Source organism: Leptonychotes weddellii, chromosome 10 (genome assembly GCF_054177405.1).
Source record: "Leptonychotes weddellii isolate Sample4059 chromosome 10, ASM5417740v2, whole genome shotgun sequence".
Taxonomy (NCBI): Eukaryota; Metazoa; Chordata; class Mammalia; order Carnivora; family Phocidae; genus Leptonychotes; species Leptonychotes weddellii.
In genome coordinates, this window is record NC_138378.1 from 58,759,357 (window position 1) to 58,785,812 (window position 26,456).

Here is a 26,456-nt window from a genome sequence, read left to right on the forward strand (position 1 = left end):
CTTGTCTTAAGAGTTTAGAAGCACTAAATTTAGCTCCCTATAAATATGTTTGGTTTTTTCAGAAAAATCTTCTCTCTTACCAGGAAGTGTTGTAGTGATAGGGTGATGGAACAAAAGTCTTTTGAGCTTCTCTTGTTGTATATTCATCTTTAAACATATTCTTGCCTCTCAGAACCACTATCTGTTAAACCAGTGTGTCATCCACAGCTAAGCTGTGAAATAATTAATATTGTATCCTATTTTTAATTTAGCTTCTACTTGCTTTTGAGTCCAAATTCAGAAGCATATTCTCTTTGGACAAAAACAAGGAAGAAGTATGACTGCAGATGGAGCTGGGGCAGGCCCATAGTATGGCAAACTGGTATGGGGACCAGGGAGGAAAATGCTAAGGCTCTCCCCTTGGTCATAAAAGAATTCTGCGGAAGTTGGGATTCTTCATCGTGGAATGAAACACATATACCTGGCCAAAGGAGTCAGAGAACCTGAGGGAGGATCCAGGGGAAGGTGGAGCACTTGCAGGCCCAGGAGCTGCTTCATAGCTGTGAGCTGAATCGGCTGATTGGCAACAAAGTGTAAGAGTGACAAAATGGCTAGAGCTTCCCTTAATCTCTTTTCCCAAGAATCTTCCCTGTGGCCCACCCTGATGGGAAACACATAAGGGAATTCTGGGTAATGTAGTTCAGCCTATTCAAATTGACACATAACAAAGCCATCACATTAGGTACTCAGTAAAGATTTGTTAAATGAGTGAATGAACATTGTGTTGCTTCCCTTGGAAGTTCTCTGGAAACCAGAACACCTAATCCTGGTTCTGCCTCTTACAAGCCAAGCCATTTGGAACATGTCACTTAATCCTTCGAGTCTTGGTTTACTTGTCTATACAACTCCAAGAATAATCCCTGTTTTGCCCATTTAATAGAACTTTTATAGGGATCAGTTGAGATGATCTGAACAAAAGCACTGTGAACATTGTAAAGAAAAGAACAAATGTGATGTAGTATTGTATCACTTTAATTATGAATGTTTTACTACTTGATCTTCCTAATCGATCATATGGAATAATTGTTCCTGAGCAATTCACCTTCTAGGTGTGCCAGGAAGATTAAATAGGATGGAGTATATAGAAGTACTCTGCTGTAGCATATACTTCAAAGGTGAGACTTCAGTTACCATTCAACATGGAGATACTTGCACATAATGTATTAGTTCTGGGCTAAATGGCTTAGAGGGACAAGCATGTAATTGGCAACTCTGGGAGCTGGAGGGCAGTGGCCATTTCTCAGATGGGAGTTGTGGGCAGTGGATAAAGTTTCTGTCCTATAAGTCTGGGCTTGGATTTCATAGCAGCCAAACTTGCTCAGCAAAATGAAGAAATCCCTGCGGAAGTTCTTAGTGAAGATGGCATAGAGGAAGGGGTTGGCGCAGGAGTTGATGGGATAGAACAGGACCAGGAGGATCTTTGACTTGGACACTGTGATGAGGGGCACCTTGAGGGAGGCAGAGATGGCGAAGAAGGAGATAGGCGCCATGCAGAGAAAGTCCGTGAAGATGAGCATGGCCATGCGCTTGGCGATCTTGGTGTCACTAGAGGAGGACACGATATTGGGGTTTCTCACTGTGAGGTAGATGTGAGCGTAGCATCCACAGATGACCACAAAGGCCAGAACATTGAGCACAAGGAGGGACATAACATATAGCTGTGACAAGGGGCTGTCAATATCCATGGGCAGGCAGATGCTCACCTTCATGTAGCTGCTGATGCCAAAGATGGGAAAGAGGGCAACGGCAAAGGCAAAGATCCAGCCTAGCAGCATGACACCAGCAGCGTGGCGGAGCTGCACTTTGCATTCTAGCCGCATGGCATGGGTGATGGTATGCCATCTTTCCAGTGTTATGGCTGTCAGAGTGTAGACTGAGAGCTCACTGGCAAAGACTGTGAAAAAGCCAGCAGCATCACAGCCTGCTCCAGTTTGCCAGTCGATGGCGTAGTTGTGGTACTGGCTTTTGGTGTAGATATCAACTGATGCTATGAGCAGCAGGTAGATTCCAATGCAGAGATCGGCAAAGGCCAGGTTGCACATAAGGAACCGGGGGACTGTGAGTTTGTATTGGCTGGTGATCAGAATCATCAGCACTACGATATTCCCTGTGATGGCCAGGATGCTGATAAACCATAACAAGACCCTGAGAATATCATGCCCCATGATATCTTCACATGGATTGAACGCATCTGGCTTGGGGGAGCAAGTCACATCAACCACTTCATTGCATAAGTCATAGTCAAATTCACTGTACGTCATGTCAAATCCTTTGGCGTAACTGGATTCCTCATCTTCTGCCAAAGAGATTCTCTGACCCCTAGCCTGGGTCATATCCTCAACTTCTTGCCTTAAAATAGATTTGTTGCAAATTGGATGAAGCTCAGAGCTAGAAAAATATAAAAAGGAACAGAATCAACATCCTGGATCCAGAATGGGCAAATACATCACTGTTTTTGCACAGGGTAGAAATGATGGGGTTTCTTCCTGTTTTTTTTTTTTTTTTCTCTCACAGTCTGTCTGCCCTTGAGGCTAAGCTCAAGGGTTAATGGTGCTTACAGTAAATGAACAGAACAACTTGTGTATATACAGTTGGATGGCCCACTGGGGAAACCATCTGGCCACAACCTGAATGTGGGAGGAAGGCGCCTGGGACTAGCTAAGCTTTGCTGTTAAGTGCAAATAATTTACAGACCTAATACCTACTCCACCCTTTGCCTTCCCCCTTTCTATTCAGCTCTCTGTTAATATGCCTGAGTGGGATATAATGCTATTCCTCTACTCTCTACTCTAGTTGCTGGAAGGTCTGGACTATTTGCTGACTGAAATGAAAACTTAGTTGCTTCTTTTATCTACATAAAGCAGAGAAGCTCAGTCTGTGGTCAGTTGCCAGCCAGCACCTTTCCCTGGCTCTCTGCTGCTCAGGCTAGTGGGAGGTCTGTGATTTGCCTGAAATGTTACTGAGGGTCCTATTATTCTCTATGAGCTCACTTCCCAGGAGCCACAATAGGTCCCAGGTATACATTGGTCTGCAAGGTAAACCTGGCTCTCTCATATTAAGTAGTTATCTAGTGAGTGCTGGGAGAGCAAACATGGGTTGCAAGGAGGGGGGTTTCTAATCATTCTGAGATTATAACTTAGTCCCTGGGGAACTGGCTCTTCTTGGGCTCACTTTTTTGTCTTGGTTTAAGTCCAAATGTACAAGAGGCCTAGTCAACAAAATAGAAGTACTTTCAGAAGGGATTTGCATGGAAACCAGATGATAAATATCCTACCCATATGGGTGGATAGTGCATGTAGAGACAGGGGCTAATAGTTCTGTTTTGAAGCAAAGGCTTAAGGAAAGGAGATGTTTTACACCGGGTCTCTTTTTGGGTGGGAAAAAATTTCACATAAACACATACACTTCCTCCCACTCTCCCTCCCTGAGAAGCAATCTCACAGCAATGTTAAGTGACTTCATTTCTCTCAAACCCTAACATAATCTCATATGAGTAGGGAAGTAGGTATTAAATCCTTGAAAGAATCCCCCATAGGGAGAGAGAAGTTGGGGGAATAGAGGAGGTAAAGGTGGCATTTGATACTGAAGGAGGGGTCCTGGTTAAGTGTTCCAACATACTGACTGAACTTTTCCCTGTCAACATCTACGACAAAAGGCTATTAGGGAGAATGCTTTCCTTTCTTTTCTCCCCTCTGGGAAGTGAACTGAATTGCCAGGAAGTCATCGTCCCTTGGCCCAAGGACTCTTTTTTTTTTTTTTCCCCCTCCTCTGGAGAATGTGTCCTCTTTCTTTTTAGAGACTGGTTGGGCTTCTCCCATCACTCACAGGTTGCATTAATGGAGCAAAACAGTAACCTACATGTTGATTGAAAATGCCAGAGAATCTTTTGGTTTCATCAGAGATCTTACAAGAAAGGTGAGGCAAAGCTCAGAGGTGGGCCCAGGGGGGACAAGAGAAGCACTAGAATCCTTCATCTAACTTGTGATTCCTAAACCCTGTCATCGGATTAGCAGCAGCCCAATTCTAAGAACAGAAAGTAAGTAACCTGGTGCCTGCAGATGACCATTCCATTCACTGAAACAGATCTGACTTAACCATCTAGAGACAGTCTTCACTTCCTGGGGCTTATATTGGCTTCTGTGAAGATTCTTACTGTGGATAATGCTACTAACTTATTTTAAATATTGATGCTTCCCTTTCCTGAAACATAAATGACCCAACCACATGAGTGTAGAAAAGGTCAACAATGTATATCACTTATAATAGGAACAAAAATAGAAATGAAGGAAAATAGTCTTGCCTTTGTAGTACCTTAGCAAATAATAAACATCATAAAGAGTTGGGAATTCAGTTTAGGGTCATTTTAAAAAGTGGTATTCTTGGACCTTGATAAATCATTGAATAGGTTCTTGGGAAGTGTGTAACGGAGTAGCCTAGAGTCTGAGCTTTGGAAACAAAGCAGAGGGTTTGGATCTGACTCTGGTTGGTGTTGGTCAAGTTGTTTACTCTGAGCCTCCGTTTCTGCCTCTGTGAGGAGGGAATAAAAATACCATTGCCTTTACGAGAGTTATATGAGATAAAGTTGCAAAGTATCACAGAGCCGGGCCGTGAGAACCGAGCCAATATGAGCAATACCAAGACAGATGGCCACATGACTTCCTGAGTTCATGCTGGGGGCCAGGCCCCGTGTGAGCACTTAGAGGTCTATGCCATGGTGCATCAGTTTAAAATCTAGTTGTGAAGAAAGGCCCTAAATAAAACTAACGTCACAAAATGAGCAAAATAACATTACCAGCTGAGTGCAGAACTCTGACAAAGAGCTACATGGTTCAGGACAGATCAGGTGTGTAGTTAACAAGGTCTTTTGGTGATAGTCCAGGGGGGCCGTTGACAAAACCTCATGGTCACAAGGGCCTAACGTTTATATCTTGGGCATTGTTGTCAAATGAGGATTGGAAGAACAATTGTATCATACAGTTTTAAACTTGCATCTCATTACTAAACCACACCAACTATGGTATACAATGAAATGCCACCATTAAAGAAAAAAAAAAAACAACCCTGCAGTTATCTTATGAATAGCATACCTATTTTAATTTGTGTTTGTAAGTTTGTTAAATACAGAGACTAAATGCCCACTGCAATTTTTGTTACGCTGTTTTGGCACCTCTTGCTAGGAGAGGGGTGGGTGTCTCCTTTGCTCTACCAGACAGGCCCTGATGGTAAATTATAATAGGGACCTAGAAAGGGTGAGAGCCAGGGGGTCTGGGGGCAGTCCAGGAAGACTTCAAGTCCCAGGACAATGTAAGACAGACCTAGAGATTTCCGGTTGAGAAGAACCCCGAAGCTGCATGTATGCCACCAGGGGGTGGCAAGACCAGCAGAGTCTGAGCAGGACAGTTAGGTAACATATTCCTGTGGCGTGTTAGCACTGGGCCAGACAGCGGATAACATGCAGCTCTTACAGTGATCTTGCCAGCCTTTGAGATTTCTGCTGAAGGGTATCAGTTCCAGGGTTTTGTTGGTAAATGTTATCTTTCTTGCCCCAGCTGGAATAACTCTTGTCTGGAATATAAAAGAGGCAAACCTTGTGCCTCAGCCCAAGCCCTTACACATTCTAGTCGTCAGGAAGAAGTTCCCCGAGCCTTGGGCTAATGTGTGAGGAGTGTCCGATTCTGGAGAGTGCCTCCCTGATGCATGGTATTTCTGAAAAGTAGCCCTTTTCCTGCAAATCCTTGTAATGGGTGTGAGTGGGGACTCCTAGTTACTTGGACAACATTTTAGATATATACTGTGCTTTGTTTTGTTTTTGCTTCATCTTGCTTTTGAGCAGGGGCTAAGTCTACATGGGCAGGTGAATGTGTGTTGAACAATAGAAGAGACCTTACCATGCAGGGGAATGAGGACACAGGGAAGCTGTGTTAGTGCTGGGGTGCTGTACAAGAGTGTGCAAGGCATCATCTGAGTGTGAGTGCGTGGTGTGGATTGTGTCAGTGAGCTCAGGGAGGGTGCAGGCTTTGAGAACTCCTGATATCCAGTGCATTCTATATGTAATGGATCCTTTCAATGTCTGGAACTTTTATGTGCAATCTCCAAAATATTTCTTCTCTACTTTATCCAGATCCTCTGTATGATTTCCTCATCTTTTTTAACCAGTTGCCTCCTGGTTTTTATCTCTGTCTGGATTACCCTCTTTTTCTGGGCTTCTTCAAATTTGACCAACCTTGAAAGCCAAAGTGAACAGATGTCCCAATCTTTGTCCTCCCCGTGAGGCGCTAACATCCAAAGATGGATTAGGGAGTCTTGGAGGGGTTGGGATGTATTGTGCATGTGTGCATCAGTCTCTGGTATGGCAGTTATCCTTCTCCCCTCGAGAGTTGCCATGGCTGGTTTCTGGGACACATATAGGTGGCACAGTGTGGGACTGGAAGAATAAATCCATATTGGTACCAAGGAAAAAGGGAACAAATATTCATTAAGCATCAGCTATGAGTCAGGTGCTATATAGTTTGGAGTTTTTCATGTTACCTCACTTAATATTTGGAAGGTGATCTACCATTGTATGTAGCCCTCTGTTGTGAGCCCATTCTCAAGAAAATTAGAAATGCTTCATAGTACTGAAGCTTTGATCTAGAATATGCCTAAGGGCTTTAACCTGGGAGGTCTTTTAAGTGGATTCTCATCATGCCGCAAATATATAGAAGTTGTGGACCAAGTTCTGCGCTGGAGAAATGTCCAAGTGGGGCTCAAGGGTTGGACGTGGGAAGACTCACATTTGCCGTCTCCAGTTTGCAAAGGCGCAGCAGTGGCTAGGGTAGGTGAGGCTGGCCTCCATGAGAGCGACAAACGTATCCAGACTGGGAAGCTTTTTCAAGTTGTATGTTGACCTGGCCCTCAGCTTCTTCAGATTTTCTAAGCCATAGCTAGGTAGGGAATGGATCCTCGTTCTTGAAATGTCTCTAGAAGGATAAAACATAAATATAACATGATTATTATGGACCTAAAATTTCTGCTTGGTTAGCAGGCAAAATGGCACACACAGTAGGGATATTCTTACATGGGTGAGAAGGGAGATGCCAGTAGATCCAATACACCTCAGTCAGATCTGTATACAGCTACTAGGACATTTGGTTTCCTGGAGCCCTGGCCCTTGTATTTGCATTAGGAGGACTTAGATAATAGGTCTCTCTGATTCCCAGATATACTCACATCCTGCCTGACCTGGGGCTTGACTTCAGCCATCTCCCCTTCTAGAATCTGTCTTGAAATGGACCCGTGTAAATGAGTGGATATCTAAGAGATTGAAGCCATTTCCTTCCCAATGTAAAGTCAGCTATAAAAATACCTGTGATGAGCTAGGGATGGAAACTGTGGCCCAATTTCAGAAAAGGGTAAGAAGAAACATACCATAAGGGGAAGAGGAGTCTGGTGGGCAGTAGAGGCACCCTCGGCACGAAGTCCAAGTGGCGACAGAGAGTGGTGGGCACAAGCACAGCCAGACTAGCCTGTATATGTTCTCCGCCCCTCTACTTATTAGCTCTGTGGCCTTGGTAAAGTCATGTCATTTCTCCATGTCTGTTTCCTCAGCCATACAATAGGAATGGTAATAATCCTAGCTCCTTCAGAGGGTTGTTGGGACAATTAAATGAGTTAAAAGTACACAGGAAACTTCCTGGCTGATAGACAGCACTTAATGACTGGTAGCTATTCTTATAAACATCTCTGTCTGTCTGTATCTCTGTCTCTGCCTCTCTGTCTTGAATACACAGTTGTCCTTGCTTTGTAGGAGTCTCTATCAGGGCAAATCAGCGGGGATCTATGGAAGCCCCCAGAAATGGACCATCTGGACCATCTAATCAGGTCCGTGTCCCTGGAGGACTCCAAATCCCATCCTCTCTGGCATCTGCATCAGTGACATTAGGTGCTTAGCTGGCAGCTTGGTTGGCAGCTGCAACTCTCAAAACAACCAAGACCAGCTGGTGTGAGCAAGGAACTTTCAATAGTACCAGCTTAGACCTGTTGGGGCCAGCAAGTTGGACATGAAGGAGTGCTTCTGATAGGGGTCGTAGCAAGTGATGACCGGGATGGACTCATCTCAGCACACTTGGATATATGTGGGGAAGGAGATTCTTCTAATGTCTGCATTTCCTCTAAGTCAAAGCGGTGGGTACTCAGAGCAATGAAACTTGGGGGTATGAAAATATATTTGCTACCCCATATGTTCTCACGGTCTGGTGAAAATTATATTCTCAAAATTTTGTTGTCATTGCATCATTCATTTGCTTTCTCAAAAATTCTTAATGCTTCGTTTTGTCCAATGAAACCCACCCCAGCTGCTTCTCTCTTTGTCACCTCTCTTTCCCAATCAAACTTAAAATAGTGACATCATTTATTGATAACTATTTCCTCATAATCCAATCCAGTTTCTTCCTAACCCCAAGAGAAACAATACTCAACAAGGTTGTCTCTTCATTCTAAGCTTCTCCATTTCTCAGTTATATTTCACATGTAAAACACTCCTCCTTTCTGAGACTTTTTCATGGCATCACATTCTCTTTAATTTTTTCCGACATCTTCTTTAACTTGTGATTTTGTTACTCTTTCTCCTCTATCTTTACTTTAAATATTGGAGTTTCTCCAACCTCAGGTACCCTTCTGACTGTAAATAACCTTCCAGGTGATCTTACCCACTTCTTTGGTTTCAGATACCAGGGATATGCTAATGGCTTCCGAATGTAAATCCCAGCTCAGATCCTACTTCTGCACCTCAGGTCCAGATAATCAATTGTCTGTCAGACCCCACCATTTGGATCACTTTCAAGTATTAAAACTAAATTTACCACCTTCCATGTAAATGTGTTCCTCCTTTTGTTTTTTCCCATCTCAGCAAATGACTCCTCCATTTCCCCCTGTTGTTCAGGATGGAAACTGGAAGTCTTCCTTGACTCCTCCCTCTGCCTCACTTGGACATTGGGTTTTTTGTCTTCTTAGGCCCAACTTTATGTCTGTTTCAAATCAGTCCACTTCTCTGCCACTGCTTTAGTTTAGGTTACCTAGACAAAGGCAGTAGTCTCATAACTGTTCTTCTTGTGACCATGGCATTCGTCAGGGTTCTCCAGAGAAATAGAACCCATGGGATATAAAGAGATAAATAGGAAGAGATTTATTATGGGAATCACCTCATGGGATTATGGAGGTTGAGAAATCCTGTGACATGCCATCTGTAAGCTGGAGAATTAGCAAAGCTGGTGGTATAATTCAGTCCAAGTCCAAAAACCTGTGAACAGGGAGGCCACTGGTCTAAGTCCCAGAGCCCGAAGGCCTGAGAACCCAGAGCTCCAATGTCTGATGCCCAGAGAAAATGAATATTCCAACTCCAGAAGAAAGCAAGCACAATTGTCTTTTCTTTGCCTTTTTGTTCTTTTTGGGCCCTCAGTTGATTGAACGATGCCCCCCCACATTGGGGAGGGTGATCTTCCTTACTTGGTCTCTTGATTCAAATGCTAATTTCCTCTGGAAATAGTCTCATAGGTAGACCCAGAAGTGTTTTACCAGCTATTTGGGCATCCCACGGCCCGGTCAAGTTGACAAATAAAATTAACCATCACAACCATCTCTCTCTGTCTCGCTCTCTGTCCCTCTTCCCACCTCTCCAATGCAATCTTTACACTGCAGATGGGTATTTTTACAAAAATATTACCCAGTTAGATTGTGGCTTCCTGCTTAAAACTCTGTAATGATTCCTCATGTACTTTGAAGTACAAAGCATTGGATGTGATGTGTGGGTCATTTGCCTGGTGTCTCTAACATCCATTCTGTGCCCTTCTCTATGCTCTGGTTTGTATTTCAGAAGGGATGGCCTCTGCAGGTTCCATTTCGCAGATACCCCTTTCTCAATCAGCTTTGCTGGGTTCAGCAAATGAAGCTGGTGGGAGATTGGAGGCTAAGAGAAGGGGTAAAAGTTAAGGCATTTCTCATCCATCCTCTGCCTCAGGCAACATTTCCTCTATGACTTCAACCGTTGTTAGATCTGCTGAGGATCCAGCTTCTACTCACTTGCTCCTCAGGTCCTACCTTCAGTAGTGGTTACCTACCAATGCTAATCCCTGGACTGCTTATCCTCTGCTTGATATTTAGGCAGATGTATGTTGGAGAGCTAATGAATACCTTTATGTAATACCTATGTATATTTCACTTAGTCCCTTCCTTCTTAGTGCTGACAAATTTGGTAAACTTGGCATCTGTCATTCAGATATTCTGTATGCTTTCTGATTTTTTTTTTTTTGCTTGTTCTATCACTACTCAGAGAAGTGCATTAAAATCTCCAACTATGATTTTGGATTTGTATACTACTACTTTTAGTTTTGCCAGTTTTTGCTTTATATATTTATATATAAATAAAATATTTATATATATATTTTGCTTTATAGATTTTTGAAAATATTTTAAGTACATACAATTTGCTTGGTATCTAGTAATATTTGTCTCCTAATGCTTTGGATGTTTCTTCTTCACTGGTTCCTCCCTGACCACCAACTGTTGGAGTACCCATGGGCTCACAGCCTAGACTTCTTTCCTCTATTTTCCCTTAATCTGTAGGCTTACTCATCTAGTCTCACATTAAACACTATTTATATATTGATGGGTCACCTATATTTATCTCTAGATGACTCTTCTCTCCCGAACTGCAGGCTCTTAAATTCAGCTGCCTCCTTAAAATCTCTACTTGGATGTCTAATGGGAGAGCCAAACCTTGGGTATTAAAAATTGAGCTCCTGATTGTCCCCCAAACATGCTCCACTTGTGGCCTCTCCAGTTGTTAATGCAAGAACTTGAAAGGCATGCTTGGCTCCTCTTTCACCTCCCATATGCAAACCCTCAGCAGAACATCTTGGCTTTACTTTTCAGATATGTCTGGAATGAGCCACTTCTCACAACATTCATTGCTATCACCACAGGGTGAAAGTTCTGGTGTTCCAAGGTGTCTTTTCTGGTTATCTCCAAAGTAGTAGGATTCTTCAGAGCTGGGGTCCCTGAAAATAAGAATCTGATCCAAGAATCTTTGTCCCTGTGCTAAGTCTTGAGTCTCCACTGCTCAGTGATCCAGCTGCTCTGGCCTGCTCTTCACTTATACTTCCCATTGTTCCGGAGCTTCTCAACGTCCTTCTCTGCCCTAGAAAATCTCTTCTAGTTTCTGTCTTCACACCATTGCTCCACTGACCAGTTCTGCTATTGACACTTGCTCTGGTCTCCATGTCCAAGTTCTTCTTTCGTCTGGATTTTCTCCCCCCTCAAATGTGAAAGAAAGCAAAGCCTGCCCATTTTGTCTAAAACAGTTTAGGGCTCCATCTGAGGAATGAGATGAAGGCATAAAAAAAAAGTCCTTAGGAACAATTGAAACCAGGGCAATCATTACCTACCATGAACATTTTTCATATTTTTAAAAGCAAGCAATATAAAACAGAGGACTATTTTTTCTTAGTTATGTTCTCCCCTTGAGTTCAGAATATATAAAAACACATTAAGTGAAGATTTCTAAAAATAAACAAATTTTTATATTCTGTGCAGTGCTATGCTCTTGTCTCACATACTGTGGTAGATTAAAGAGGATTGCAAATTTTTTACACTTTCCCCATACAGGGTCTACTTGCCCTTCCCTTGAGTTCAGGCTTTACTGTGATGCCTTTGGACCATAATGATGAAAGTGTTGCTTTACCAGCTCTGGACCTTGACTTTAAGAGAGCTGACAGCTTCTATATTGGTCTCACAGAGCCCTAGCTGCTATGAAAGAACTCTGAATGCCCTGAGACCGCCATGCTGGGAAAAATCTAAGCTGTGTGTAGAGGTCCTGAAGGATGAGATGCTGTGTGTGTGTGTGTGTGTGTGTGTGTGTGTGTAGGGAGGGAGAGAGAGAGGGGGAGAGAGAGAGAGGAGAGAGAGGGAGAAATAATGAGCACCGATACACAAGGCATACGAGTGAAAGGGACCGCTTGGACATAGATCACCCCAGCCACCTGAGCTGATATCACATGGATCAGAGACAAGCCACCCACAGTTCTGAAACACATGATTATGAGCAAAATGGAATGACTGTTTTTGAGCCACTAAGTTTTAGGGTAGTTTTTATGCCATAATAGAGATCCCAAACTCTCACCGAAGTCTCTGTGATTCTGTCGTCTCCATCATTTTTAACAGTTGTAGAGATGTTTTTCCTTGAAAGCCATTATGAGTGCAGTAGTATTATATTCTGCACATTTTATGCCTTTCTCACCACTTACTGGCTTTTGTTTTATATACTACCTCCTTGTATTTGCATTTTCTCTCTCCTTGATGGTGGAGGGCTCCTTGCATTCTCAGCAGTGCCTTTCACGTAAGCCCCCAGAAAATTGTTGCTTTGTTTGAAGAGACTCTGGGGAGTGACACTGAACAAGGATATGGGAGAGGAAGAGCTAGGTCACCCCAGCCACCTGTGATGTCCCCTGACTTCTGGCAGTTTCAAAGAATCTCCCACCTTGTGTTATCTCTTCTATTGTTTCATACTGCTTGACTTTTCATGTATCTTTGTTTTGTCTGCTCAGATTTCAGATGTTTTGAGAGCTTGGACTATTAACATACTTTTGTGTTGTACATTGTATTGAGCATAGGGCTGGGCTCATGAAATCTGCTCAGTAGATAGTCCTCTGATGAGCAGAAATGCCTCATTATTACAGATGAGTACAGATGAGAGTACAGATGAGAGGCTGGAGCAAGTCTTCCAGGAGAGCCATTCTAAAGGGAGAAACTGCAAGGCAGACGGAGAGAGGAAATCTGGATTTCAAGGTTGCTCAACAAAATGGTGCTTCTGCAGCAGGCGATTCTATGTGACTCAGAGTATCAAAGGCACCAAGGAAGGGAGCAACCTTGTGCGAAGTTTACAAGGAGATAGACATGTATGAGAGAAGCAGCAGAATAATGTGTTGGGTGGATTGACCTGAATGCAGTCCAATGCCTAGGTGTTTTGGTGTCTTTCTGCCTGCTCGGTGTTCCGGAGCTAGCTTGTATTGCAGATTCCTCCTTATCACAGGTACAAAATACATGAGCTGTTGTCATTAGCACTAGGTGGTTTTGCACTATGAGGCTAAGGCATCTTGTCAGAGTCCTGGGATCCAGATCTTCTGCTGGTGGATGTTGAAAGGGGGGAGTGGTGGGTAGGAGACGGATGTAGAGTCACTTACAGTTCAGTAAAACCAGTCTTTAGCAAAGTGATTCCAGGGTGATAGGGAAATAAAAGTCTTTATAGAAGGGTTGACTTACAGCTTGCTGGACACTTGTTGGAGTGGAGTAAACATGGGACTTACCAAGACTTCCAAGTTTTGGACTGGCAGAAAAATGTTTCTCTGTTATCTCCATGGATTAAGAAAAATCAATAGAAATTTATATCATCAGGGACAAAGATAAGTGGATAGTGTTGAGTGTGGTTGAGACTGAGCTACAAATATTCCCACTTTTGCTCTCTGTTCCCCTAAAACTCTTTCTCTCTCTTTTCCCTGGCTACGATCTTTCTTCATGGACTGGAAGTCTAATGTTCGATTTAAATTTCTCTGTAAAAACACTTTCCATGCTTAGGATGCAGATGTCTGGCGGGCGGTGGGGAATGGGAGGGTAACAAAATAAGACCTTATCAGTTACTCACATCTTCATGGAAGTGGATTATTATGACTATTGGCTAAAGGTGGGCTTGGAGAGAGGCCCAGAACACAAAGCATGGCAAGTGAGGGGTTTTCAGAATGGTTATTCTGGCCAACCATATTTTGAGGAATAAAGGGATGAGATTAGATCTCTGAGCCTCGAAAGCCAGGTAGAAGAGTCCAGAATTTATAATGAGCAGACTAACAACTCACTGAAAGCTGTGTTTTTGTAGGATTAGTCTTGAGAACCCTGAGCCTGGCACGTAGTAGGTGCCCATAAATCCGTGTTAAGTGCATTGGAAGGAGAAAGGATTGAAGGTAGGAAGGGAATGAAGTGACTGTTGCAGGAAGTCAGGCATAAGTGCTCTCTTCCCCACACACTGTCACTTCATCTGTTAAAGTCACTGTATCACATGACAAAGATTTATTGGACATCTGCTCTGTTACTATAGCCTCCTGAGGAAAATTTCTGCAGAGCATATTGTTCTGGACAGTAACATTTGTCCCTCGACCAGAATGAGATACTTTAGGGCAGACATTGTTTATTTTTAAATCTCTCCATCCCTTACACCTGGCAGAGTACCGGATGCACAGTAGGTGCTCAATCAACATTTACTAAATGTAGGACATGTATGGGCCAATATGCTCAGGGAATAGCTGAGAAGGTTTATCACTGATGTGGTTCCTCAGGCTGGTGGGCTGGACAAGGAGGGGAGGGCTCGTTGTGGGCTGGTGTTTTTAATCCTTGTCTTTCAGGCTGGTCTAATGACTGCAGTCTTTTTTTAAGATGTCATTTTGGTTAACATTTCAGCACATGCTATATTTGGCAGTGACTAGTTTTGAGAATTTAAATCCTGAAAAGTACTAACAGGAGACATAATGGGATGATGGCTGGCGCTTAAGAGATTTAGTAATCCTAAATTGTTCAACATTGTTAGCATTTCTGATTCTGAGACACAGAACGAAAAGGGAGGCAGCTGTCAGGATTAAGGCACTGAGTCGGGAGAGGCAGGAGTTAAATTGCACTCTGTGCCCCATTTAATAAAGTGTGTTATAGCCAGTGCCACAAATTTGATTTGAACAATTTCTATTTTTCCAGCAAAGATGTTATTACAGGTCAATCATTTCCATAAGTGAGAGCACATTTCTGGTGTATACTACACTGACAGATGGCTAGAAGACCTCTCTTTCATGATCCCAGGCGGAATAAAAAGGCAATTTACTATCTATAGGACTGTGGGTACACTGGTAATGGAAAAGAATCATTCTTATACAAATAACTCAGTGTTTGAATCTGAACTATCAAATGAATCTGAGCTATAGCCAAATCAATTTGATAAACCATCAGAATACGATTGTACTGGCTCCGGCCTGCAAAGGCAATGCATTAAATTTTCCCCACAGGAAACAGTTTCCCAAGGAAACAGCAATTGCTTGATTGCTTAACACACACACACACACACACACACACACACACACACGCCCCACGCCCCACGCCCCAAACTTGAGTGAGTTTAGAATATCAGGTGAAAACTGAGATGGCCACTGATGATCAAGGTCAAGACTCTGGAGGGGGAAATAGAGATGCTAGGCTTCTCCTCTGAAACTCAGAGGAGCGTGCGTATGTGCCCCTGGCTTTCTCTACATCTGTTTCTTTTTGCAGTGGAACATCTCACCATTGCACCCTTAGGTGTTGAGAGGTTCCCTGTTTTTCACTCAACTAAAAATTTTTGCCTTCAGTAAAGGAGTACCATTGGTTTGGGTGCCCTTCCCTTCACTTTCTTGGAATCCTTTGCATGCATCTACTGGGGACAAAGGACTAAGCCTGTTGGGGAGGAAGAGTCACGGCAGTTAGCTTGTGGAGGAGCTACCCTGGAGACAGGGCGAAACTTCCCTATTCCCAGCATTGGTTCTAGTGCAGTGATCCTCGGTGTGCTTTCTGGACCAGCAACAGCAGCTTCACTGGGCAAGTTATTGAGATGGAGCTTCTTAGGCCCATTCCTGACCTCATGAGTCCGACTCTGGGGGTGGGGACCTGCATTCCAGGGTTTTACAAGCATGCCTGGTGATTGTGATGCATGATCAAACTTGGAACCACTCCCAGCTGAGCTGCTAGTAGCTGAGCTCTCCTCTGGAAATGCCTTCTCCTGACTTAGCCACGATTTGCCTCCTCCCCATGGACAGCCTGCATCACGTGATTATTGATGAAGAGGACTGGCTCCTTGCCTTAATTCAGTGAAACTTTGAAGGGCCATCTTAATTGCACAGCTCCCATGGGATTAGATGAGGCTTCTGTTGCAAATGCATTGCAGTTTGACTTCCCTCTTAGCCTGATTCTACTCCCAGCAAGTACTTACCACATACCCTGATAGCACTCCCCAGTCAACCTCCTGCATGCACACATCCATATCACAGGCTTATTTGGGGAAATGGGAATCTGACCCAATGCACAATCAAAGCCCTAGCCTGAGCATCTACTCTGCAAAAGCAGTCTGAACAGAGTGCACCTCTCCTACTCATCAACCCGTAGCACCTGGGGTGGGCTCATTCTCTGCACACACCTCAGCAAGCAGCTCTCAGGCCAGGGTTTGGCTGGGGTTGGCACATCAGGTTGTAGGAGTGAGAAATGGCATAGGCCATAGAATCCTAGTTGAGCAAGCAGAGATTGGAAGGACCTCTGCAGACTAACCTGAAAGCCCCAGTAAGGGAGGCTCGATGTTGAAGTGATCAATCCTCTTGCCCCTAAGGGGAGGAGAAGGAGACTAGCAATTATAGGCTGGGCTGTTGACCAGGATCTTGCACATATATCCTCATGCATTGGGATGAAAGGATGTGGGAGTGTATTATCACCCTCTACCCTTTTAAGTCATGGCAAGTGCTTGATAATTCCTTTGGATTTTCTGTAAATGTTACTCACTTCATTCTGGCCAGATCTGTTCCTGTGGTAAAAGGGTTGAAAAATGCACCTGTAACTTGAGGACCCTGTGGAGCTGCTTGTGATGGTGACATCCCACTTCCTGATGGCATACGTGGCAGGACTGGCTGAGGGATTCATGTCCATGTTCTCCATTAGATGTTCAGATGAGACACATGGCATGGTGCCTCAGCCTGGGGCCTGATGATGCACCTGTAGGAGATGTGCTTCTGTGTTGTCTGTGTTTATCATTTACTGGTGCTCTTAGGCTGGGAGTCTGGTGCTTACAAATATTTTCACCCTCTGTTGTAGTTCGCAGCCAACTGTATAACTTTTAGTTGTTTGATTAGACGTATTTATATGCTTTAGACAACATGATATGGTGGGAATACATGGAATGTAAGGCGGAAGACCTAGTTTCTGGTCCAAGTTCTGCCACTTATGGTGGCAGTATGATGTTCAGCAGGTCACTTTAAATTTCTGGTTTTGGTTGCCTGGTTAATGAGCTGGTTGAGGATCCAGTCCAACTCGAATGTTCGCGGTAGCGGGGTGGTTAAGGAGCTATGATTTAATAGTATACCCAGTACAAGTAACATATGGAAACCTATCCCACCACAGACACATTCTGCCATAACAGATAGGGGTGCTTTAGGAATATTCAAAATCCCTAGGACTTTCAGGTAAGGGAAATTGACAAACTGCTCTTGGGGCGATCAGAGACATCAACAGCACTGTCTCTAAGTCTATTTGTCTCCCAAGTCCTTGAAGAGGAGGAAACATTAAGCATTACAAGTTCTAAGTACTCGGTATATTAGAGCACATGGACCATATGCCTGGCACTCTCTCTTATGCTTGGCAACTACCTGGTACTTCCTAGCACACATTGTGACCTGCTATTTTAGGATGTATATTTAGTTATTGTCTGACTCTCAGGAGAATATAAGCTTTCCGTGAGGAGATGGAGGCTTAGGGAGGCGAAGGAATGGTTTTAAATCAAGGTCGTCTGCTCTGGCCTCTCTGCTTTAATCATACTGACACTTCCTTCTTTTGCATATATTGCCCATCTCAAGGCAGGCATACTAAAATAATCGTTGAACTTTTCAAAGAGGCAGAATCCTGTATGTGGGTCAAACACACGCTCTATTGCCAATAATAACCATTTGTGGAGTTTCTGCTCTACCATACACGGTGTAATGCTAGAGATACACTAGGTTCCAACCTGCAGGAGAATATAAGCTTTTGAGTGAAAAGGAAAGTTATGTTGACAGATGGGAGGGAAGGAGAGACGTAACCACATGTGGGAGCCTATATTAATTGCCAAATACGAGGTGCAGTCTAGTGGCTCTCAATGCCAAAATTGACTTTGGGCAGGCCATAGAAGGATCATCTAGTAAAACTTGAGATTTTTTTCCGTATGTTTATTTCTGTGCTCACTATTTCTTCTTACATCTGACTTCTTCCTTCTTGGTCCCTTCCTTTCTGCAGTACATTTCATCAGTAGATGGGGTAGGTCTTGCTGAGAGCCCAGGAAAACAGTTTTTAAAAGCTCTTGGAGATTGGGGTCCCTGCCACCGTGAAGGCTGTAGAAGTCACAGGAGGAAGAGTTCACTATTGGCTGACGTGGCCAGGGAAGTGGTGGCAGCTGGCCTGACCCTAGTGGAAAGTCAGGGGCCCATGAGAAGAGAAATGGGGATGGTTCCTTGTGGAGGGAGAGATGGAGATGAGGAAGCAAGCACTGGGAGGAGGGGTGCTGCTGCAGGGCTGTGGGGCACTGAATGGAGCCCAAGAGATCTGAATCGAGGCAAAGAGGATCTAAAAATAAGTGTGTGGGGGGATCTCTCAGGGAAAGATACTCCTGGACATTGAAGGTGAGGAGGGAAACCTGTGCTTTCCCTTCCAGGGAAGAAATGTATGGCAGAGGAGTTAAGAACCTGCGCTGAGTCAGACCAGTTTGGTGTTAAATACATGCTCCAAAATTTGCATGACTTGGGATGAGTTAGTTAACACCTCCATGGAAGCCAGTTTTTCCTTCTCTAAAATGGGAACAACAGCTCCTACCACAGAGGTTTTATGAGGATTAAATTCGAAAATTCATTTGAAGCTTTTAAAACACTGTCTGGGGCTTGGTAAGTGCTCATTAAATAATAGTTGCTGTTACTGTTGCTGTTACACTATTGAAAGTCAGGATATAGATCAGCCCGAAATTGTCCCTGGAAGTCTTTGTAGATGACAGATAAAAACTGACCTTCATTGCCAGCCCTATATGGGAAGCCTCTCTGAATTGGAGAAAGTTGACTCCTAACTTGTACATGTTGATCTCTAGCACATGGAAACAGGGGAAGCTACTTACAGAATGACTGGTCCAGAGGCTCCGTGGAAAACATCATTAGGCAATTCTTCCAAATTATTGTTATCACTTAGATTCCTGGGGATGGAGTTCAGCAGAGAAGAAGGGAAACACAAAGCCACATAAATATCACTGTTGTAAGAGCCATTTCCCTCTAAATGGCCTGGAAGAATAGTCAGGGCTACTTACAGCTCATCTAGTTGGGTTCCATTGAATGCGCAGTTGTGTATTTCTTGAATGCCGTTCTTATTCAGCCATCTGAAATAAAAGGCCCATTAAAAAACCAATAATGTCAGATGCAAACAATGCAGGGGTTTCATAATTGGAAGCACTGGGGCAAGGTCAGACATTGCAGGTTGTTGGCATAAACAAAATGCCACCCGTAAGGCTCAGGGACAAGAGTGGGAGGGAGGCTGATTTATCACTGTATGACCTCATGTGATGTTTGAAGTTTACGTTATGTGCATGTATTACTTTCCAGAGGGGAAAAAAATTTTGAAAAGGCACACTTAGGCCTACCACCTGGATCCTGTATGGTCTTCACGCACATCATTAGTGTGCAGAGATGGTGCCATGGGGGGATAAGACAAAGGTGTTTCCCATCCTGAAGGACTGAAATCATGCAATTATTGGACAAGTGTTTATAAGACAAAGAACATTTTGTATCCCCTTTCTCTAAGGCCTTAAGCCTCTCACCCATGCTCACCCATAGCAGCAGGGCTGGCTGTCATCAAAAAGTGATCTAATTAAGCTATCAGACAACCTGAACATCTCCTGTGACCCACAGAGACCTGGTTATTGGAGGTTTGTGGAGGTGGCTCTGGGTTAAGCCAGAAAGGAAGAGAAATCAATTAGAGAGACTGTGGGCTGTGGCAGGGCGCAGTAGTGTGAGTGGGAACAGGAGGGGCCTCTGTGGTTGATGGGGGCTGGATGTGGAACAGTCAGCCTGATTGTGCAAAGGAGAGTGAGCAGGTTAGGGGAGACCAAGGACACCTTGGGCCGACAGCTCTGCACTGCTGTGCTCCTGGATGGGCCTGAAAACAAAAACAAAATCCAAGGTCGGGAGAGCTTAGCCTGAAGAGCCTTTGACTACCTGCTCTTGATTTGCTGTCAGATCCTTTTCCTTGTCAGGCTCAGTGGGTTTACAAATAACAGTGTTTGAAAAGCTGACCCCGAGAGGCTCCTGCATATTCTGGACTTTTATTTTCCGGCTTGCAATGGGTAGCTAGAAACACTTACAATCACAGGACAGCAACCGTATGTTTTTTCTCCTTCCTCCTGAAAACCAGTTTACATAAAAAAATCCAGACAGGAGCAAGGTAAATCTTTTTAAAACCTCAGCAACCATTTGGTGGGTTCTGATGGCCAAAGAGTGGCTGTGTACCCCCGCATCCCACCTGCCTTGCAACTCCCTGGCTGGACCCCAGCTATCTAGCCTGCTCACGTCTTTGTCAGCCTGTCCCTGGTAGTGAATTGCTGCGACAGCTGCCCCTAACCTGTGGGATGTAGTTCCCTGGGATTTTCAGTCAACCACAGGGATCAGCAAACTTTCTCTGTGAAGGGCCAGGCAGGACATTTTAGGTTTTGTGGGCCAAGAGACAAAATGGAGAATACTACATAGATATTTTATATAGGTACATACTAAACAACGTTGACAAAGGTTTTGACCAAACTTATAATAATAGAGTACTATTTTTTTTTTTTTTTAAATAGAGGTCTATTGAAAAGCATGGATTTTTTTTTTTTCTTTTTTTTTCTGGGCAGGGTACCATCTTGCTTAATTTAGGTTAGTGTCAGTGTTCCCTGTCATCAAAATGTTCACTTGTGTAAACCAGTACTAGTTCATGGGCTGGATTTGGCTGACCCTTCCTCTAACACAAAGGGGTATGTAAATCCAGTTGGGCTCCACCTATGTTTCTGTAGACTAGATTTTTCTGTACATAAATTTCCTGTAAATAGATCTTGCTATGATTAAATAATATATAGATGGATTTAAAAGAATTACTGTATTTGAAGTAGCCTTTTGTCTTTATGGATTTTTCTCAGTCAACAGATACCATCATATGGGGAGGGGGTGGAAGTTTTTGATGTCAATGATGGATCATTACACATACAAAAAAAGTGATGTCCAGAACTCTGGCCCTGGGCTTTACATTAGGCTGTAACACTCAAACTACTAACAAAGAGAAGCTGACATTGATTATGTATACTCTTAGTCTCTTAAGAGATACAGTGCTGGTTTGAAAACCTGATGATGATGATGACGATGACGACAATGACCACAATGACAAGGAAAACCTGGGCAAAGCATCATCTAAAGAATAACTGGATCATGGTTTTGTTTGATCTTTATGTGTTTGTGGCCTCAGTAGAGGCTCAGGAGGCTCCAGAAGCAGAATCTGCTCACAGCCTAAAGAGTGAGGGGACTGGGGGGACCCAGCCTATTAAAGCTCACTGGGGCAGGCAAGTGAGATGGAAGCAATTGAGGAAAGGAGGAAATGCACATGGAGGGAGCCTCTCCTATGGCTGGGACATGGTGGGAGCTGATACACATGGAGGCTCATTTTATTTTTTTTCTGAATTGAGGCCATTCTTTTGGTCAGTCACAGCTCGATGTTTTCCCCATTCAGACCCTGTGGTTGCAGTGCGGGGGTGGGAAAGGGCTCAGAGGCCTCAACATGGTGGACCTTTATTGCTCATTTTCCTCTGAGACACTAGCCCAGTATCTGATAATCCTTTATTATTATTGGGCTATTTAAAAAAATTGTGTGCATGTGATATATATATGTATATGTATGTGTGTATATATATATATATGATAAATTTTTTTTAGAACAGGGACTCAAGATTTGAAAAGTGCCAGTGCATAGAAAACTCTATCAGTCGTCAGTGCCATTTAGCCATACTGCTTTTTCTGAGCACACTTGGATGTCCTTAGTGGGAGAAGGTGCCCCTGCATCCAGATGTGTCACCCCAACTAAGAACAACTGGAGTCTTAAACTGTCTTGAGTATGGATTTTCCAATTCCATTATCTATGGATTAAGGACCATCTGAGGTCAAGAAAAATAGATTTTGTTCTCACAAAAGTGAATTTATCCTTTAGAGACGTGTCTGAGAAGTATTGACTCTTAAGAAAACTCTCCTCTTTGGGAGAGTATGTTCTAAATTCTGGGGAGCCACGCGGTGTCCATGAACAGAAGTCCGAAAAGAGCAGCCATGATCTGCACATTTCCTTTGTAGGTTTGGGTGTGTGAGGCTGTGTCCTAAGTTCTTATTTCCTCAGGTCCTTTGCCTACACTTGGGGAGAGGTAAGGCCTTTTTAGGTCAGGATCCTTGCCTTCTGTCTTACGTTCTGGACAAAAAGAATGTGTGTCATAGTAGAAAACTGCGAGCAGTCTGCACACTCCCACTTAATGATATATTTTTATAAAATACTCTGTTAATAGATTTGCCACATGGTAACATTAAGTAACTTAGAACCACTATATTTAAAGATGTTGAGAGCAAGATTTAAAGAAGCACAGGATATCCAGGTACAGCTGATGACATTTATCACTAGTCTCCTTCCATAATGTAGCCTGGCAATCCGTTCACTGTCTATTTGTGCTCTAAGCCGCCAGGCTGATGTTACTCAGGGATTCCCTCTTTTCCCCCGAACTCCTTCTATCTTTCCTCCTCCTCCTTTTTTTTTTTTTAACCTTAATAGCCTTGATGATTGTTCCCTCTGCTTGCCCTTTGCCTGGCTACATCCCACTTACCTGTTAAAGCTCCATCTTAGACACAACTTCCTTTCTCAGCCACCTTTCCCTCTTAACTGTTCCTTCAACCCTCACGTCACAGGCCAGTCAGAGTAAATCATTCCTTCTTCCCTTTTAGGAAAATTGCTTTTATTTTGCACACTTTTTATTCTGTTTATATTTTAATCCATTTCTTTTGCTTTCCCCTTCTCTCATATTTCCCATACCCCATCGACTCATTCTAATACAGGTGCACATAAATTCCGAATGTTGTGAGTGTATTAAAGGGAAGGATTAGGTATTACTCAGTTAAAATTGTTGTCCTAATACCATGTACTCTGAATACATGCCTTTGATTTTTAAATTTTTTTCCTTCATACTTGCTATGTCTCTGCTAGTCTCTTTGCAACCTTTCCTATTGTTCTAATTAATTTACATCAAATGCTGTGCTTAGCTTTAATCTTCAGCATGTCCTCGTCTCTACTGTTTCTCTCCCCACCCTCCCTCCCCCCCCCTTTTCTTTCTCATACTGCTGGGTACTCTCTGAATCATGTTACTGTTTTGAAAATGACTGAAATTATTCCTTGGCTGGAACTTAACCTTTTGTACATAATGGCATCTTTTAAGCACACACACTGGTATATTTTTAAAAAATGCAACAATTTCTGAAGTGGGAGGATAAAATGTTTTCCTTACGGACGTAATGGCGGTTACCGGTTTCCCAAATGCCATTCTGTTTATCTAACTTCCGTAGATCCCACAGACACCTGGGTAGCCCGAGGCGCTCTCTTTCTGGGCCATCTTGGGCGGTGGATAAACTGCCACCCAGGCTACCAGCACAAACGGTTGCAAAGGAGTCCGTTAATGGCACGGGGTGCATTTAAAAACCTTCCCCAAAGCCAGAGGGAGTAACTCAAGCTCATTAAAAAACGTGATTGCTTCAAGAGAGAAGAGGTCCTCTCACGCCCAGCGTGGGGTTGAACAGGAGCTGCTTGGCATGGTTATGAGGGAAAATCTCCCCAATTCAGCCTCCTCCTTGGTCTTTTTCTTGGGGCAACAAAAGCCTTGCTAGGCAGTAACTAGCTTTACTGATGCATGAGTTATTCTGTCCTTCAGAACAGATGTGGCCTCACAGGAGACCATCCTTCAAAGAGCAATTTTAAATATTTGAATCGCACCGCAGAATCATAAATTATTAACATGACTCCATGTTGTGATTCTGAAATGTAAAGATGGGAAATGAGAGAAAAATACTGAAGCAGAAATTTAAATGGTGAAAAGCCAAAGTTACCCAAACACAAAAGGAGCATCCTGTTAGGGGAAAGATGATTAAATCAGAAACCAAATGTTACTCCACTGGAGTTTTTTTCTTTACTTACAAAATCATACTTTCAAAACTCAGCCCCATGAAAGAATTTCTTTCAACTGTGTGGATGTTGATATTATCTTGAATGTCTCTAGAAGAAAGTACAGATACATTAGGTCTTTATGCCAGCTCCACTCCTGTAACCTCCCCACATTTTGTTTCCTGGGCATGATGTGGTCTTTAGCTGAGGCAATGTTGGAACAGTTAGTATTCTGAGAGATGAGGAGTTCAAAGTTAGGGAAATAAATGACATCTAATTTACCTTCAGTTTATCAGTGCCTAAAAATGAAATTGCAATTTCTCATAGTCTCTTGTCTCTGGACATTTTCTTAGCTAATTTCACCGTGTTAAGGTTCTGATACACTCCTTTATTATCCTTGCCTGCTCACTATGACAAAGCCACTAACGCTGACCTTTCACCTCCATATGGAACTTCATTCACCATACTTGGGCCTTTAGCTTCCTCCCATTTCAGTCCCCCTCTCACAGCCAGTTTACTTCCTTCTATTCCCCTTGGGTCACAGAAAAGTTGTATCATTCTATTTCTGAACGGAGGGATGGAGAAAGTCTCATTTTTTGGGTTGTGTCCCTCATCCCCCATCAAGCTTCCCTGTTGGGTCAGATTTAACAAATACACTGTATGCAGGAGTAGTAAACTGCCTGGAACAATTTGAGAAATGTTGAGAGATTCTTTTTCTCTCCCTCCCTCTCTCCTTTCTTCCCCCTTTTCCTTAGCTCTTTATACCCCTTCCTTACCATTTCCTTTTGGGTCTGTCCAGATTCTTAGAATTTCACTATTGAAAGTAAACTTGGCATTACACATGGCCTTTTCCCCTCCTCTTTGAAAATACAGATGTCTTGAGAAAAGGCAAATAGATTATCTTGCTGACAGTGTGAATTTGTGAATCGTCAGCCAGTTTCTTTATGCCTAGGGTCGTATGAGAATTCAGGAGGGAAGAGGTGAGGGTGAGGGAAGACTGGGGTGAGGATGGTATTTGTAGGGGTGGTATGTAAAGCACTAAATAGTGAAGAGAGGAGGCCCTTCTTGATTTGCTACAAGCTGGCTCTGTTGAAATGGTCTTATTGAGGAGACTGCTGACTGTCTCCAAACTGAGCTTAGCGGGCTTTCAGATAAAACTAAGGGTACTTCCTGCTTGCCTTCCTACCTCTGCTTACCCAGAGTGACCTATTTGGAGGATCTAGGTTAAGCAGTGCATATTATAGGCCCCGAGGCCATTGGGCAAGACATCTACTAAGTCAACACTCAAGGAAACACTTACAGTAGAACCTTTTGGAGAGACTGAACCTTGTGAACAGCTGGTAAGTGCTTAATACCTGTGTTGGATATTAACCTAGAGAGAGACAGAATTAGAATGAGGAAAAAAAGAACCTGGCTATCTTAACAATTACTATGATATAAGCTTTCCAAATTCAAAGTAACAGTTTTGAGCTAGCAGAAAAACCCACCAGAAAATCCCGTAATACAGCTGCCGCATGCTTACATTTTCTATTTTAAGGCTGTAACCAAGGTCTAGCAAAATACTGATTCCTTAGAGTAAAGAAACTTACACTTCCGACACAATGCACAATACTCTTTTTTTTTTTTAAGGTACATTAACATGATCCAAAAGCAAATTGTAACTAGGTAACAAAGTGTTCCTAAATCATCCCCTTGTTTCCTGCCTTCTCACAGTCTTTGGAGAACTGCCCCTTCCCCAATCCAAGTGATTCTGTTGAGATTAGAGCATGAGGTTCCATGCCCTTTGACCCCAGAATACGCATGTACCCTAATCTCGCTGAATCAGACTGTCTCCTGGGAAGTGGTTGGAGGTTGGTTAGCGCTGAGTCCACTGATGACATCACCCTTAAGAGACAGTCCATAAATTTCTATAGCTGAAATGTCCAGAGCTATAATGGATCCTTCCCAAGGTCTGCTTATTTTGGCCTGTGTTCCCCAGAAAGCAGAGACTGACATGAAACCTGGCCTGTAGATGGTATCTTTGATAATGAGTTTAGAGAGTTTGTGACATCAGTAATAAAACGGGGAAGAAAGATAATCAATACAAAGATAAGTTGTTGAGTTGGCCACTGCTCCTGGTTACTGGCCCTTAATGCCAAGTACTTGATTTAGGAGACTTTCAAAATGGATCTCAGAACTGTTGCTCTGAATGGGGGAAAAGGGGAAACATTTATTCATGGACTACTATTTCCTATTGGTCAGATGTGTCCCCATGGTGTTAACTCCTTACTTATGGCTTGCATGCTATATGAGTGCCTAGTGAGTTAGGAGACCCAGGACAGGAAATGAGAGGTCTGCAAGGCCAGGTGAGGTGATATCCACTTGCACCTGCATTAAGCTGATTGAAATTTGGGTGGACCTGGCTG

At 43.3% G+C, this 26,456-nt stretch overlaps 1 protein-coding gene across 4 annotated transcripts in view; it reads right to left on the bottom strand.

Annotated features, from left to right (window-relative positions):
• Nucleotides 1-324: 324 nt before the first annotated feature.
• The window catches only part of FSHR (follicle stimulating hormone receptor), a 165,707-nt gene continuing 139,575 nt past the window's right edge, over nucleotides 325-26,456 (bottom strand). For 2 of the 4 annotated variants that reach the window (XM_081833529.1, XM_081833526.1), the window contains 6 exons: nucleotides 25,352-25,423; nucleotides 24,085-24,162; nucleotides 19,157-19,225; nucleotides 18,971-19,045; nucleotides 6,813-6,998; nucleotides 325-2,427 (listed from right to left, as the gene is read on the bottom strand). In XM_081833529.1, coding sequence (XP_081689655.1) covers nucleotides 1,203-2,427; nucleotides 6,813-6,998; nucleotides 18,971-19,045; nucleotides 19,157-19,225; nucleotides 24,085-24,162; nucleotides 25,352-25,423 — 1,705 coding nt within the window. In that variant the 3' untranslated portion in view covers nucleotides 325-1,202. The remainder of the gene's footprint in view (nucleotides 2,428-6,812; nucleotides 6,999-18,970; nucleotides 19,046-19,156; nucleotides 19,226-24,084; nucleotides 24,163-25,351; nucleotides 25,424-26,456) is intronic. The other 2 variants (XM_081833527.1, XM_081833530.1) reach the window with 2 other exon arrangements.